Here is a 13815-nt window from a genome sequence, read left to right as displayed (position 1 = left end):
TTTATGGCAAATATATATATATATATATATCCTCCTGAGACCCTGACTTTAGGATCTAACAAGCAAAAATCAATGTCTTCAATTAGAAATTGTTGTTTATTTTAACATTTAAGAACTATCTTTTACCCAATACGTCCAAAAACAATCTTTTATCTTTCGACAGTAAGCAGAGAATAGTTTCAAACATAAAATTGGTTTGTGAGTCTGAGAGTTTTGTATCTCACCCATGTTTCTGTCTGAACTGGCTGTAGAAACCTTTGACTGGGATTCCAGTTGAATGTTATCTTGTGGCCACTAGATGAAACAGCAGTGTGTCTGTATGAGAAAAAAGGGTTAAAGTTCTGCAAAATTATTAAGTATAAAGTTGCAGAGGAGCAGAAATGTGATGTCCTCATATGAGGACGCCGGGTCCCAAGAGGATATCATTTGATGCTTATTTAAAACAGAAAGAGACTAATCTCAGGAATTTAAGATTAATGCACCGCAATCTTGGTAAAGAAAATCATCATAAAGCTGATATTTCTCATTTGGAAAGAGGTTTTATGTTTTTTATGTAAATGTTCAAGATTAATAAACTTATTTCTAGATTTCTTGTTTTTTTTTTTTTTTTTTTTTTTTTTTTTACTTGTATTGAGTGAGTAATTGGATCTGAGCTTTTTATAAATAAATATTTTTTAATCAATAAATAATGCTCATTATTATTATTAATGTAATTATTTATGAATATAAATACTGTATTCTGTTTTTTTACCATGACAAATATTCATTCCATAAAATAAATAAAATATCATTTAGTGCAATTTTTCATTGTAATTGTACATATGCAATTTTGTAGACAATTTTAACAGTTTTGCAGATAATTTTGTAGTTTTTAAATTAAAAAATGTAAATTTTTGAAGGTCTAAATGTAAATTTAAGGAGTTAAAAAGCTTTTTTTCTTCTCTGGGATGTTTAATATAATATGCATTTAAGTATTTTTTTTAATTAAACTTAATTTTACAGTAAATTAGTACAGTTTTTCCACCCCTAATGGAAACTTTAACTGATAAATACTTTAAAATACATTAAAACTGCAGTTTCGGATTAATCATCACTGATAGATCAGATTAATTTCAGTGTAATAGGCTAAAACAGTAAACCCTGGTACCCGAGCGGCTGGGAGAGACCCGGGCAGCACCGGAGGACAATACAGACCCGCAGAACTCCACCAATAGCAATACAGATAAGGCCACACTGTAGACTGGAGATTACCCATAATGCAAAAATAAATAAGAGCACTGTAAATAGAATTTCTCTGCTTCCGATCGTCAGAAAACGGCGCGACCGCTAACGTCACGCTTCATTATATATTCATCTCTATGTATAATAAATATAGTATATACTCCCATTATATATACGTAAATAAGCTTTTTTTTATATTTCTGAAAGTCACAGTAAAGTCTAAACACACGTAGGCAGCTGAGGACCTGCAGGGGGCGGTACTGAGCGCTGGCTAACTGACGGAATGACTGCAGCGGCGACAGTGGCATTCTTACCAAGGTCTTGGCTGGTCCACCAATACACACACACACACACACCTACACACACATGCATACACACACTAGAGATGCACCGAATATTTGGCAACCGGATATACTGTGTTTGTGAACGAATGGAATCATTTATTTAATATATTATACAGAATAATTGCTAACAAAATAAAATGCATCCTTTATTTTAGCTTCCTCTAAAATTAGGATTTCTTTCAGCAGCTGTGGCACTTTACTGGATTCCAAGACAAAAACAAAATTAGAGGCAGAAAGGTTTCAGAATTAGCTTTAAGCTATAATAAAACAGACAGGAGGCTCTTTAAAAAAAGCTACAGGACTGTGTGAGGACGGAGCTCACATTGAGATTCATGTCTGTCATCAACTAGCAGAGAGTAATCCAGCTCAGAAAAACTAGCTAGCACTGCAGCTAAACCACTTAACTCTAAACCATATTTTTTCCATAAATAACTGAAACGTGTTCCTTTGAAGTCCTGCTTAATTTTTTTATAGACATTTCCTAAACTTAATCTCCTAAAAATGCTTTTATTGTGGTAATTTCCCTCTCAGGTTCAACTGTGCTATATACACGGATGTTTCCGTGTACTTTCGTACACAGACACATCATTACTATATGCAAATCAGCCAATCAATAATACCTGCTATAATAATACCTGCAATAATGCTGCAGCAGCTCAGCCAATCAGCTCTCTCTCCTGCCCCACCCCTAAACCCATACATCACTCAGTGCCTCTCCCAAACTACTACTCCCATTTTTTAGCATTTTTTAAATTTGGATTAAGCTAAAATCAGGGGGTTTTAGCGCTCCTTTAGCCCGGACTAAACCTAGCCTTGTCCAGACCAGCTGCTGTGTCTGTTAGCATCAGGGCTTTTAACACTATACCAGCTGAGTCCGGCTTGTTAGCATTGCGGCTAAAGAATTCCAGCCCAGCAGAGGCAGCTCTTTCTAGTCTTCATAATTGTGTAATCGAGGTAAATTAAATATCTAGTAGAAATGCTATATTGTGCTTTGTTGGTGTGTTTGCTGGGATGATAAAAAATATTTTGTTCCATAAAAAAAAGAAAAAAAAAATAAGTTTATAAGCTATAAACTATTTAATTTGTGCAATGAAAAGTGAAAAAGTGGCAAAATGAATGAAATGTCCAAAATTGAGCCAAAAATGTTAATTTCGTTGCATCACTAACACACACACACACACACACACACACACACAAGCATACACAAGGTTTTTTTTGTAATGCGATAGTAATACCGGTTCATCATCACTAGTGAACGACTCTGTGGATCAGGACTGTGCTCTGACTGGTGCTACTGGTTTGGTGGTACTGGTTTGGTGAACACGCGGTGGACTCGGATAAAGATCCAAAAACTGGAGAGAAATTTCAAGCAAAAGTGTTTAAACTCAGTTTATATCCTCACATCTGTTATCATATTTACAGCGTATGCTTTTAAATTTATAAAAAATGTTTTCACACTACCACCACCATGTTTAAAAGCTGGTATAGTGTATAAATGCTTGAAAATGATCACATTGTGTGTGAAATAACTTCTTAAAATTAGAAATATAGTCTAGATTTAATTAAGATATAAATAGGATATTCAGGAATCAAAGATTTCCGTGCCAAATCATTTTTACTTTTTTATTTTTTCCCATTTTTTCCCCCAATTTAGCTAGACTAATTTTCCCAACTAATCAGCTGTTACTCTAGCTGTATATCCCCAAAAAGAGACACCCACCTCTTTTTGAGCTGCTGCTGATGCTGTAGCATTCCCGAGTAGCATCACTACAGCGCTAACACACGGAGGAAAGCGCAGCGACTCGGTTCTGATACATCAGCTCACAGATGCAGCCTTGTGCTGATCCACATCACCCTAGGAGTGATGAGGGGAAAAAGCACCATCTAGTGTACCCACCCAGAGAGAGCAAGGACAGTTGTGCTCCCTCAGGACTCCAGCAGCTGATGGCAAGCTGCATGACCAGGATTTAAACCAGCAAAACCAGCACTCAGAGCCCCTATTTTTATCGTTTTCTAAATTGAATTAGCAGGTGATGGTAGAAGCGTTACAGTCTAAAGTTAAAAAGCACTTGTGCTTGAAATTTCCTTCAGCAGCTAATCGCTAAATATCGCTAACTCTGAATCTAGCGTACGGTTAGAGACGCACGCCCAAACGTAAACTACACCCCAGAAACAGAGCAGCAAAAATACGATAATCACCAAAACCAGTGAGTTTAATAACCAGTTAAACCTGATTCTACAGGAGAACGACTCTTCTGGGCGGAGTTACACTGACTGGAGGTTAGCGGTTAGCGGTTGGTACACTGACTGGTGTGTGGGAGGTTAGCAGTTAGCGGTTGGTACACTGTCTGGTGAGTGGGAGGTTAGCGGTTAGCAGTTAGCGGTGGGTACACTGGGTGGAGGATCTGGATGCTGCAGTAGAGGCTGGAGGATGGAGAGCTCTGGTGAGGTGATGGAGGTCCGGGGGGGCGGGTGGAGGACTCCGGGTTATTTGTTCTCGATGAGAATCTGAACTTTACACACCAGATCTCGAGCCATCGCCAGAACCTGCTTCACATTGTGGTGTTCAGCCATTTCTGAAAAAAAAAGACATGAGGACGTTAATGAACTGGAGATTAATTACTTTGCTAATTTATCGTACAATATATGAACATAACTGCAGTCATTTTTGTTTTAAAATGGTATTTTATATCCTATAAAGACAGGAGAGTCAATTTGCATTAATGAGCCTGTATGTAGACTTTGTTTCGAAACAGTGTTTATTATTTTATTTTGTTTTATAATTGGGGGGGGGAGGTCTAATCATTTTTATATTTCAATACCAATAATTAACAATAATTAAAGGTTAATTCCTCCTTAAAAGTGTATACATTTATTATTATGCTAATACAGTACCAGTCAAAAGTTTGGACACATCTTCACATTCATTGTTTTTTTTTTTTGACCAACATCAAACTTTTTTTTTGTTTTTGTTTTGTTTTTTGTTTCACTACTTTATTACTTTTAAAAGACCAACATATAAAATATGAGTTTTACATAACATTGAAACACAAAATTTTTATGTTGTTTTAGTTTAGTTTTTGTAGGGGGTGATTGGTTGCAAATATGTGAGATGAACCATTTTCATATTATATGTTGATTAATTAAACTAATTAAGGCAAGCAGAAGAAGTTTCATACTGAAAAAAATACTTTTAACTATTTTCCTACATCTTCATACTTTAGTTAATTTGACCCAGAAGAGAACAGGAGAGTTAAATAGACGTGTGTGTGTACTGTGTGTACCTGACTGTGTTGAATCACAGTATTATCTCTAGAAAGATCTGTGTTTTATTGTTACCGTTGAAGAATTTGATGATGTCGGTGAAGTCCATGTTGTTCTCCAGGATGATGTCTCTGTAGATCTCCACCAGAGCCAGAGCGATGAAGAGCACGAAGTGACCGGAGGAGGCGTACCTCGCCGCCCAGATCGTCTCCCACACCGAGAACACGTCGTCATACACCAGCTCTGAGGATCAGCAGAGACAGGTACAGCTACAGGTCAATCACTTTATATAAGTGTAGCTCCGCCCACTTACGATATAACAGAATAACACTGTAAACGAATTTGCACTGATGCATAATGATATCTGAATCAGTTTCTCTGATTTTGCTATTTATATGTTTATGTTTGTGTAAAATGAACATTGTTGTTTTATTCTATAAACTACAGACAACATTCCTCCCAAATTTCAAATTAAAATATTGTCCTTTAGAGCATTTATTTAAAGAAAATGAGAAATGGCTGAAATAACTAAAAAAAGATGCAGAGCTTTCAGACCTCAAATAATGCAAAAGAAAAAACAAGTTCATATTCATAAAGTTTTAAGAGTTCAGAAATTAATATTTGGTGAAATAACCCTGGTTGGTTTTTAATCACAGTATTTTTCATGCATCTTGGCATCATGTTCTCCTCCACCAGTCTTACACACTGCTTTTGGATTACTTTATGCTGCTTTACTCCTGGTGCAAAAATTCAAGCGGTTCAATTTGGTTTGATGGCTTGTGATCATCCATCTTCCTCTTGATTATATTCAAATTAATTTTTCAATTTTGAAATTCATCGTTTTAAGTGGCCTCTTATTTTTTTGTTTTTGATGTTACCTCGTTTGAAGTCTAGCAGAAACCACCGATAGCAGAAGTAGAAGTGAGTGTAATCTCCGTTCTGATGCATCAGTTCAAACAGCTCAGAGTCCAGGATCTACAGAGAGAGGGAGAAGAAGGGAAATACAGTGATTAAGCAGAATTTAAACATATATTTTATTTCAGAATTCATGAATTAAACTGGAAGCTGGTCTGTGTGCAGGAGCTTCACCTGGATGAGGGATCTCATGTTGGCGAAGTGAGTGTCCATCGCTCCTCCGTGCGGAAAGTTCTGGTTCATCCTCTTCATCAGCTCAGAGAAACAACTGAACGCCAGAGCCTCTGAACACCAGATTAAAAAGAAAAAAAGACATAAAAATGATGTTCTATTTTAACAATGCATTAGCAGTTACTGTCTGTGATTAGTGTACAATCCTGTAACCTTATTCTATAGCCTTATATCACATGCTTCTCTCAATTTCGGTTACTGTTTTATTTCTCAGCTTGTCCAGAAATGCATGTGTAAAGAGTGTCCTTCAGGGGGAGGCTCCAGATGAAATTCCCCTTTCTGACTGTAGGGGGAGCTCAAAAGCACAGACACTCCTGATGTGCCTAAAGGCATGGCCAGGAATAATAGTGGGGAAAAAAGACGTACTGGAAAATATGGATAATTTTAAGTACCTGTTAATAAATTCAGTTCATTATTTATTTTTTCTGCATTGTAGTTTAATATTAAAGTCATCCAAACTATGAAGAAAACATTTAGTAAAGAGAAAAGTCAGAATACATTTTATATTTTAGATGATCAGTTTTGCACATCTCTGCTGGATTTATGAGGTAGAGTCACCTGAAATTCAGGCTTTCAGTTAACAGCTGTGCTGAACTCATCAAGAGTTAATTACTTGAATTTCTTGCCTCTTAATGTTTAGTTTGAGAGCATCAGTTAAAGTAAAGTAGTGAAGAGGTAGAGTTACAGGTATCCAGTGAACAGCTCTATTTGAGTAATGTTCTAATCCAGATTATGAGAAGCAACAACTAATCAACTAAATAAATAAATAAATAAATAAATACAAGAACATTGAAAGTATCCTCAAGTATAATTAATCGCAAAGACCATCAAAAATGCATTAATGATGAAACTGGCACTCACCGTCGTCCAGGATGACCAGCAGAGGAGCCAGCAGGTCACACATGCCCTGAACGTATCCGATCTCCAGATGCTGCCAGACGTAACTGTGAACAGAGAGGATGCAGATCATCAGAGAACAGCTCCACTTCATGAACATGAGATGTGTAGAAATCGAAATCTCAGATTTAACTGAGCGAATGTGATTAAATACGCAGCAGCTCTATAATCACAGCTTTAATCAGAGGAGTTCAGACATGGTTAAGGGTAATGTGCTGTTTAAGAGAGTATTTTTAATCACTGCATGTGTTTTTAACAGCACTGACTCATGTTTATGGCTTAAACTTGGTGAGAAGTAATCGTATAAAGAGTAGTCGTGAAGTATAAGGTAGAAAAATAGGGATGCACAATGATATCGGAATTATATTGGTGTGTGTGGTACTTGTGTGGTGTTCGGGTCTGTGGGAACCGTTTTCATTTTTCATCAAATGATACTAAAAAAACATTTTTTCTAACTCAAACTCATTGGCATTGGCTCATTTTTAGTGAAAAACATATATCAAAACACATTTTCAATAAACACACACTGTACACCCCCCCCCCCCCACACACACACACATTTATATTACATACAGTATGTTTGGCCAAGGGCTAATAAACATTTCTTCATTTGTAAATTTGAAAATAAACAAATTTTCTGCTCATATCTTGAGTTTAATTCATTTTCTTTTACATTTTATTAAAAAACTTATAAAAAAAAGAGTAGCACTTTTTAAAAGAAACATAAAAAAGGTAAAGGGCAAATATTAACCATGTAAGCTGTTTATATTGCTTGCAATTTAGGTGAAGCGAGCATGTGTAAAGCATTTTAATGTAAAATTGCTTAATTTTGCTGAATTAAATACAAATAACAAAGTAAACGAGTAACAAAAATATGAACACCACACAAGGGTTAAACCGATACTTGCTGGTGAATTTATTGTATGCCAAAAAATGAACAAGCAAAAGACTACTGGCTGTGCAACATCAAAATGTATCGATTTAAGCTACATTAGATTTATTTTATTAATAAATTATTTTTTTGGGGCAAAAACCTAAACAAACTTAAACAAACACTCTTTTGTGTTATTCATGAATTACAGTTTTGTTTACGTAGCTTATCTTTAGTTAACTTTGTGACCCTCCACCACCACCACCACCACCACCACCACCCAGTGGCGAGACCTGCTGAACTAGAAGGGAAACATGGCGACACCCCTGTTCCTTACTAGTGTCACATTGTACGATTTACAATCTGGTGCACCTTACAGTCTGTAAAATACAGTAAACTGTCTCCCAGTTAGTTCTGTATAGAACAGTGCGCCGATAGATACATAGTGCCGATGCAACATCAGTGTTTTTGTTTCTATATAGTTCTTATTGTTTAGTATGGCTGGAAAAGAATTCAATATATATATATATATATATATATATATATATATATATATATATATATATATATATATATATATATGACAAAAAATTATAACGATGATATGATTTTTAAACCAATATTTTATGTTCATTATTTACACTCTTGTGGGTATTGCTGATAGTATTTCAGTTGCTTTAATATTGTTTATATCAGCATTAGAATTATATCGTATTCTTTTTTTTGCATCTATTGCTCCGTCTTTAAAGTTTTTTTACCAAAAGAGCTTTTTCCCAACATTAAGGTTTTGATATATTTAGTGCATCCCTGCTATAAACAAGATCCACAATAAGCAGAAGATCTGAACCCAATGATGAAAGTCATCATCTAACCTGCACATGATGTTGCGGAGCTTCTCCAGGTTGGCGGGAGTAAAGTACCAGTAGTTCCTGTCACACCTCTGTACGTCCTTCTCAATACGGTGCAGATTCAGAGTGTACATATCCAACAGCTCCTGCTGCAAACAGCAAACCATTCATACACTATAGTACACACTGCACTGATCAGTACATCAATACAGTATAGGCTTCAGATAGCTCATAGCCTTTAGCCTAGCCGCTAACACTCTTATTATATTCACGCAACTGCATTTCTTACTGAACTCATTAAATTACCATAACTTAAATATTACAGAACCTTGGCATCACTTATGCTGATAAAGTCAAACTAACTAAAAAATGATGTAGCATATATAGCTGCTCTTTAAAAAAACGAGTGTTAGTTTTAAGTGTTTGATTTGAGTTAGTGTAACTTATAATTAATAATTTAAGGCAATCGTTTTGTTTTTTTTTTCAAATGAAATAAGTTGATGCTGTTTAATAGTAAGTTTTTTTTATAATGACAGCCTATTTATTTTACTTTAATAGTTATTAACGAGTTAGCTCAACTTGAGTTTTGCAAACACAGTGCATTAAGGTGTAATGCACCTTTAGGTTACCTTAGGTAAACTTGTAGATCACATATCATGAATAATTGTTTAGCCTCCGTGTTGTAGGCTGTAAGAACAAGCATCATTTTTCTGAGCAGCTTTTACTGTTCACTCTATAGCTAATTTATGTGAATGAATCATGTTGAGAATGAACGTTTGTTGAATGAACTCCACACAGTATTAAAAATGAGTTTTAAAAAACATCAAAAGATTAATTTGAGGCAACAAATTACCTAAAAAATGATTTACGTTGACTTATTAGGGTTTACAGTGAACATGAGTCCAAAATACTTAAATAAACTAACAATTACACTGTGAACAGAGATTAGAACAAGTCACTTCATTTACTCAATTCTATATAATTCTATGTAACATTCTATATAATAATGATTGTGCAATGAATGTGCACTATTCACACTCATTTTAAAAAGTCATTTAAACTATATAACATTCTTTATTTTATTTTTTATAATTTATTTATAATTTATAACTATATAACATGTTATAATTTATAACTATATAACATTCTATATAACATTGTGCAATGAATGTGCATTATTCACACTCATTTAAAAAAATCATTTAAACTATATAACATTCTATATTTTATTTGTTATAATTTATTTATACTTTATAACTATATAACTTTCTATATAACAATGATTGTGCATTGTTTACACTCAATAAAAAAAATAATTTAAATTATATAACATTCTATAATTAATATTTTTATCATTTATTTATATTAAATAACTATGTAACATTCTATATGATTATGTGCATTATTCACACTCATTTTAAAAAATAATTTATGCTCAGATTGTTTATTAGTTATTAAACTTAAGTGGATTAAGGCAATCGGCTTCCTCAAATCGTTCAAGTTTACTTAACTGGTCAGGTTTTACAGTGCAGTGATGTCGTATTAAAGTGCGTACGTACCGAGTACGTGGTCCCAATGGAGGAGACTGGAGACGTGGCTCCGTTCTTGTCTCCGCCCACAGCGAGCGAATCAAACTGTGGGTAGAGGCTCTCCATCTCGGGTTCTTCAGACAGAGCAGACTCGGGACCTTCAGGACTTCCTTTAGAAGCTCCTCCGTCAGGTCTGAGCTCCAGCGCGGGCACGGCCGAGCCTCTACCCCGGGTACGAGGGGGCCTGTCCCAGGCTGGAGCCACCCTGGCCGAGGGGATGTCCTCCATCTCGATGGCTGACGGCGACTCGTCTGACGGGGTTTCGCTCATTTCGCGTGTGCTGAAGGCTTCGAACACTATGGGCACCACGGTTTCCTCCACTACAGGGGCTATCTGCATCCTGGCCTTCTCTCTCCGGAGGTTGGCCTCTTCGTTTAGCTCTGTTTCTGGTCTTACGACTGTCTGATCTTCTGATATCTGAACTTTCATTGATGCAGGAGACTCTGATGGAGGATCTGAAGGCATCTCAACAATCCTTGAACCACTTGATGGCTCATCTTTCTCGACTGATGATGGAAACGTCTCTGCCTCTCTCGTTTTTGGATCATTTCCTGCAGTATTGGCGTCTTCCGTTTGAGAAGTAGAGTAGAGTACAGTTCTCTCAGGAACTGTCTCTGCCTCTTTGTCCTTTGAGGAACCATCAGCTGTCTCAGTCGTCTCTTCTTCTTCTAAAGCTTCCACTCCATCTTCAACCCCGTCAGTCTTTTCTTTCAGTCCTTTAGTTGGGCTCTTCTGGACTCCTGGATTTTTGTTGGGCTGCTTTGCTGCTACAGTTTGGCTTAAAGCTTTGGCACTTAGGTCCTGCGCCCCGCTGTCCTCCGTGCTGAGGGAGTCCGAGTGGCCCGAGGTCACCGAGAAGTTTCTGGAAGAAGGGTGGCCCGAGTCGGGCGAGGCGTTGCCGTTCTGCGACGTCTCGTTGGAGACTTTGGGTACTCGCTTGGCCTCGTCTCCTTTGGGCTCGGTCTCGATCTGCTCCACCTCCTCGACGGACTCGAACACCTGCAGAAAGAAGCCAAAGGGAAGCCGACTACTCCGGGGGAAGGGGCTTAGGGAAGTGAAGAACTAGCAGGGAGAGTGTGGGGGGGTGGGGAACGCCTGTTTAGAAGTACAGCAGCACCAGTATACACACAAAACATGCAGTAACTAGTCTAATACTAAAACAATAATAATACACTTTTTAAGATTTAGACATAAACTATGGCCCAATCCTAGGCCTGTCGCGATAACTACTATGTTATCGACTTATCGTCCGAAAAATAAAATTATCGCGATCATTTTTGCAGACATCGTTAATAGCTATTGGGTTTCTGTGAAACAGCGACATCTATCGGTTAATGAGTGTAGTGCAGGTGGTTTAGTTTGATCATATAGACACGTGTGTTTTTGAGCTAATGTGTGTTTTACAGCATATTATACATATATGATCAGAAAAAGGAAAATCTGCCTTTGTGTTTTAAAAAAAGGTATGTTTAATATTTAGTGCAGTTTTCTCAGAACCCACATAGTCCCAGGGTGGTTGTACTTTTTTTATTTAGCATATCAAAATATTTTATATTGAAAGCCCAATGTCTGCTCTTAATAATAAAAAGTTAGTTTAACTTTAAATGGTGTAATAGTATTACTATGTTAGTATTTTATTAGTGTGGCACATTGTTCTTAAAGCTTCTTTGTGAGCCCAGAAGCAGGAAAAAGCTTTTTCTATAGGGGCGATTTGAAATTACAAAATTATCTTTTATCGCAATAATTTCTGGGACAATATATCGTCCTGAAAATGTTGTTATCGTGACAGGCCTACCCAATCCCACTTCTCTATTGTACCTTTACCCTTTGTTTTCTAGTGCAACCCTTTCACTTAAAACATAGTTGAAAGAGGAAGGGGTAAAAAGTTCCCTCAAAGAATTGTAGAAACATCTTCAGGTACTCGATACAGCTAAAGCAGTGGAGCGCTAAAGTTCAGCAACCTAACTGCTGCTGCTGCTGGTGGTTAAGTAGTTAACTTTATGGTTAATGTCTTGAGAAAGTCCATTTCTTAAATACTAAAGCTAAAAGGCGCTTTTCTTTTATTTATTTATTTTTTTCACCATAAATGCTGCAGACTCAGACTGTTGCAATATTTAAGGTAGAATGGGGGAGTTAGCTAGCTAGCTACTGGGATGAACTACTAGTATTTTAAGTATTTTTAAGCTTGTTATGAATGGAAAATGACCATAAAACATTATAAATACACATTAAACTATGGTAATATTGTGGTTAGCATAAGTTTTTAACATGGAAAATACTTTTTTTCTGGTTGCCTGTGCTCATAGCCCTCTGTTTTGAGTTTTCCTCTGAAGAATCTCGGTTTAAAGGGTCATAAAGTCCTAACGCTTCCCCTAAACATATCCCTAAAGACTAACACAAATCAGGACGCTCTAACCCTAGAGGTTAATGCACAAAACCCGAGGAATAGGGCTTAGTGGTAGAACCAAAGGGTGGAATAAGATTGAGCCTGTATGTCCAAATATTTGAGAATTCCCCCTTTTTAAAGCACGTTTAAGTCACTATATCTTATTGAAAAATGTGTTAAATTGAACTCAACCTGATTATTCCAGATGTGTTAAATTATTAATAAATTATAATAAATTATTTAATAATTTTAATTATTAATTTATTATTAAAAATGGGTATTTTAATAGTATGTCTTTTTGCTGCTCATGCAATTAAATCCTCACAGCAATGATCTAAAATATAGTAGAAAATCTTCCCTAGATTTCATAAAATCTAATTTTTGAATATCCTTGATTTTAGAAGGAACACAAATAAATAAGCAAGTGTACCAATATTTGGTCCATATAGATTATGTAAGTATGGGGGGGGGGGGGGGTGGGGTACCTGTGTGTAATTCAGGTTAGTCAGCTATGTGGTTTAGCCTCCCTCTTACCTGTGTGCTGCTACTGGAATCGCTCTGTAGACGAGCGTCTCTCTGCCTGTCTGAACTGCAGCTCTGAGACGACTGAAAACACACAAAAACAGCTAATTTAAAGCAATGTAACACAACATCCAGCCACCAGGGGTCAGCACACGCCGGAAAACACCACAGTCAACTGCCATCAGCATCGGCTTCATCCTGGTACTGACTGTCTGATTTGGTTAAAAGACTCAAATCTAGATTTTCCGTGGCTATGGGCTCGGGTCGCTGTACCTATAAGACTCTCTATCAGTAATTCAGTCAGCAGTGGGCGGGGTCAGGTACCTCGTTGCTGATGGTGGAGTCGCGGTGGAGCATCCTCTGGCTCTGGCTGTCGATGCTGGCGCCGGAGGAGCACTTGGCCAGAGCTACAGCGTGCTGCTCCTTCTCCCTCTGCCGTACGATCGCCTCACACCCCAACCACTCGCTCATCGTCTGCTCATAACACGCCCTCACCTGATCATCCACCTGCAGGAAACACACACACACACACACACACACACACACACAGTGACTCTGATTTTGCTATTTATAGGTTTATGTTTAAGTAAAATGAACATTGTTGTTTTATTCTATAAACTACAGACAACATTTCTCCCAAATTCCAAATAAAAATATTGTCATTTAGAGCATTTATTTGCAGAAAATGAGAAATGTCTAAAATAACAAAAACGAAGCAAAACTTTCA

The 13815-nt window shown here is 36.8% G+C and overlaps 1 protein-coding gene across 3 annotated transcripts in view; it reads right to left on the bottom strand.

Moving 5' to 3' along the window:
- Window positions 1-2198: 2198 nt before the first annotated feature.
- The window catches only part of sgsm1a (small G protein signaling modulator 1a), an 83047-nt gene continuing 71430 nt past the window's right edge, over window positions 2199-13815 (bottom strand). The window contains exons 17-25 of one of the 3 annotated variants that reach the window (XM_022666246.2): window positions 13413-13595; window positions 13101-13172; window positions 10151-11242; window positions 8616-8737; window positions 6837-6919; window positions 5919-6028; window positions 5708-5804; window positions 4905-5072; window positions 2199-4141 (exon numbers count right to left, since the gene is read on the bottom strand). In XM_022666246.2, the coding sequence (XP_022521967.2) occupies window positions 4053-4141; window positions 4905-5072; window positions 5708-5804; window positions 5919-6028; window positions 6837-6919; window positions 8616-8737; window positions 10151-11242; window positions 13101-13172; window positions 13413-13595 (2016 nt within the window). In that variant the 3' untranslated portion in view covers window positions 2199-4052. Of the gene's footprint in view, window positions 4142-4904; window positions 5073-5707; window positions 5805-5918; window positions 6029-6836; window positions 6920-8615; window positions 8741-10150; window positions 11243-13100; window positions 13173-13412; window positions 13596-13815 lie in introns of all 3 variants that reach the window. The other 2 variants (XM_022666245.2, XM_022666247.2) reach the window with 2 other exon arrangements.

Source organism: Astyanax mexicanus, chromosome 22, assembly GCF_023375975.1.
Source record: "Astyanax mexicanus isolate ESR-SI-001 chromosome 22, AstMex3_surface, whole genome shotgun sequence".
NCBI lineage: Eukaryota > Metazoa > Chordata > Actinopteri > Characiformes > Acestrorhamphidae > Astyanax > Astyanax mexicanus.
This window is presented reverse-complemented; position numbering and strand designations above follow the sequence as displayed.